Source organism: Pyrgilauda ruficollis, unplaced genomic scaffold, assembly GCF_017590135.1.
Source record: "Pyrgilauda ruficollis isolate IOZ18807 unplaced genomic scaffold, ASM1759013v1 scaffold10, whole genome shotgun sequence".
NCBI classification, from domain to species: domain Eukaryota; kingdom Metazoa; phylum Chordata; class Aves; order Passeriformes; family Passeridae; genus Pyrgilauda; species Pyrgilauda ruficollis.
Genome location: NW_024508101.1, coordinates 15019789 through 15022860, shown reverse-complemented (window position 1 = coordinate 15022860; position 3072 = coordinate 15019789). Strand labels below are relative to the sequence as shown.

Genomic DNA, 3072 nt, shown 5'->3' with positions numbered 1-3072 from the left:
CGTGTGTGTGTAGATGGTGTGTTTATTTTCTCCCTTCACTGGCTCCACCCTTTCCCTGAAGCGCATTGCAGGCTGCACAGGATGGGTGCTTGTGCAGGGAGTCCTCTTTAGGAGTAGGTGAGATGGAGGGGCCAATGCTGGTGGTGGGACACTGCCCCTCCCTGCTCTGTGCCCAGACACGTGGCTCAGGCACAGAGCTCCCCATCTCCAGTGCTTGGTGGCAACAACCCATGGCAGGTGTGACAAGGTGTGTCAGGTCTGTAGCTGCCCCCACAGCCTGGGACTGCAGCGTGAGTGACTGCAGATGGACAGGGAGGGTCAGGGCTGCCAGCTGGGCAACCACTCACGCCCATCAGTGAGTGCATCACATGCCAAAGCAGCAGCAGCGTTACCTGTCCAGCAGCCCTCAGCCCCATCCTGCTCCCCACCAGACCGGTCTGTGCAGCTGGGGACTCTGCTAGGTCACTGGGCAGGATGTGCAAGCCTTGGGTGTGGGAGTAGGTCACAGGGTCTCAAAGTTACTGTCTGGGGACATGGCTGCTTTTTGAGAAAGCTCAAGGCTGTGCACTGTTGGTATTTTGGAGTTTGGTGCCATGTGACATCAATACTTTGGCAATTGATGTGGTGTGGTCTGCTGTGAGCTGCAGAGGGATGTGTTCAGCCCTTCAGGGAAGGTGCAGGGCTGGCAGCAGAGGTGGTGACCTTCATCTGTGTTCACTGAGATGTGGCCTAAGGTGGCTGGAGGGGCACGTGAGGATGTCTGGGGAGGGGGTAGCGTGAAGTGCTGTGGGGAGCATGGCCAGACAAAGCTCTGTGGTGCCTCCTCAGCAGGAGGAAGAGCAAAGAGATGCTAATAGTGATGCCAGAGTCTATAGGATGGGACAAGGGTGACAGTCAGGAGGCCCAGGAAGGTGAGAGCTGGTTTAGGATGTGAGGTGCAGAGAGTGGGCTCTGCACCTGGCTCAGGGCCTTGCTGGTCCTGTACAGGCTTCAGATTGTCCCAGGGCCACACAGGGAGCTGGGAGGGGTAGAGGGCAGGTGAGGTGGAAAGAGGGTGTTGGAAGTTTGTGTCACTGTGATACTGGCCCTCAGAGCCAGGAGCTCATGCCCTCAGAAAGCTGGATGGTGTGTGGGAAGTGATGGCTATAGGATGGAGGGGCAGGAATACTGATTGCCTTGGTCCTCCTTCTCCTCCCCTCACTGCTGCATAGTTTGCAGACAGCAAAAGGGTGACAGTGCCAGCTTGCTCAGGGGCAGTCAGTGTGACAGGGAGGAGAGAGGGGACAGAGAAAGGAGGGCCTGGCAGTGAGCAGGCACAGAGGAGGTGAATGAGTGACTGCAGAATGGGTAAGGGAGCTGGGCACCAGGGTGTGTGAGCACTGGGCCGTGGTGATGGCTGTAGGGGCTGTGCCTGTCAGTGTGGGGGCAGCTGAGGAAGAGGAACCAGAGTGGTGTGGAGGACCCTGTGCCAGGATCTGTGACTCGGAGAAAGGTGCTGCGTGTGTCAGCAACCCTCAGAGAGTCACACACACACACACACACTCACTCTTCTCCTACCTGTTCCTCCCCAGTGCTGTGCCAGGCTGGCCTGTCAGTCTGTCACTTGTGTGTCACTGCCTTGTCTTTGTGCCATGTGCCAGCCTGTTGCACACTTTCAAGATGCCTTGTGCTCAACTCAGTGGCTTGGACAATTTGTTAACGTGGCTGCTCTAATCAAACACCTGCTGTAGGTGCATGTGGCACTTGTCTTTGTGCTGTGTGTAGTGTGTAGCTCAATAAACGTCTGCAGCATGTGTAACTAACTGACTAACCCGCTCACTGCGCGCCGCGGGGCACGACCAAGGGCAGCCTGGGCTGAAGAGCGAGGCTGGGCCGTTCGGCACGGAGCGTTACACGGAACGGAGAGGGTGTTTGGGGTGGTGACTGACGAGACTCGTACCTGACCACGGGGCACTGTGAGGGCACAGCAGCGAGGCCCGGCGGGCCGGGGGATGCTGCACGTGAACACGGAGGGCCGTTCGTCCCTGGGAGCGGCTGAACTGGGCTCTGGGTGCTGGAGGCTTGGGCGGGCACCACCTCCTACGGGGCCATGACAGGCGTGGGTGGGGGCACGAGGGGCTGGAGCTCCCACCTGCTGGGGGCGGCCGGTACCGGCGGGGCGGGCGGTGGGAGGCCGGGGCGGCGAGGCAGGAGCGGCACAGCCGGTGGCGCTGAGCTGTTTATTTCCCCGCGGTCCGCTCGGGGCCGCGCGGGGTCACTGCGGGAACCCGAGGGGGTCGGTGCCGGTGTCCGCCAGGGGCGGGTCCTGCGGGGCAGAGAGCGCGGCGTCAGCGCGGGGCGGAGGGGGCTCGGTCTCGGGGCGGGGCGTGGCTCACGTGCAGCGGTTCGTAGTCGGGGGCGTGGCCGCCGTAGAGCGGGTTGGGGATGGCCACGAGCGGGCGCTGCGGGCGGGGCCTGGCGGTGCGCGGGCCCGCGCGCTCCGGCCGGGGCTGCGCCTCATCATCCTCCTGCTCCTCGTCCCCGCGGAGATCGGCCTGCAGCGGGAGCGGCGGGTGGCGGCGCTGCGGCACCGGCCCGGGGATCCGGGGAAAGCCCCGCCCACCCCCTGCCCGTTGTCGCCCACGGGCTCCCCCTGGCGGTCCGCTCTCTCACGCGCAGCCACCCGCACCCCGCACCGGGACCCCGCACTCGGCACCGGGACCCCGCACCTGCCCCGGCCGATCCGCCCGATCCCCCGGCTCCATCCACCGCCCTCATCCCCCGACCCGCTCCCAGCTCTCCCGTACCTGATAGTACCCGAACTGCCCCAGCTGCCGCCGCCTCCTCACGCAGTAGTAGGCGACGCCGGCACCAGCAACCAGCGCCAGCGCGAAGCCCAGCGCTGACAACGTCCCGGTGGCCACGGAGCCCGGCCCCTGCGCCGCACCGTTCACCTGTGCCGAAACAGCGGCCCCCTCACGGCGCAGCCATGGCACCGCCCGGACTGCTGCTCCGCAGTGGGGCCCTGGGCAGCCCTCCCAAAATGAGCCGTGCCAGAGAGCAGAGGACAAGGCCAGTTCTTGGGGTGACTCT

The 3072-nt window shown here is 64.1% G+C and overlaps 1 protein-coding gene across 3 annotated transcripts in view; it reads right to left on the bottom strand.

Moving 5' to 3' along the window:
• Nucleotides 1-2205: 2205 nt before the first annotated feature.
• The window catches only part of STAB1 (stabilin 1), a 51601-nt gene continuing 50734 nt past the window's right edge, over nt 2206-3072 (bottom strand). For 2 of the 3 annotated variants that reach the window (XM_041464965.1, XM_041464977.1), the window contains 3 exons: nt 2787-2933; nt 2376-2534; nt 2206-2305 (listed from right to left, as the gene is read on the bottom strand). In XM_041464965.1, the coding sequence (XP_041320899.1) occupies nt 2255-2305; nt 2376-2534; nt 2787-2933 (357 nt within the window). In that variant the 3' untranslated portion in view covers nt 2206-2254. Of the gene's footprint in view, nt 2306-2375; nt 2535-2786; nt 2934-3072 lie in introns of those variants that run through there. The other variant, XR_005954902.1, reaches the window with a different exon arrangement.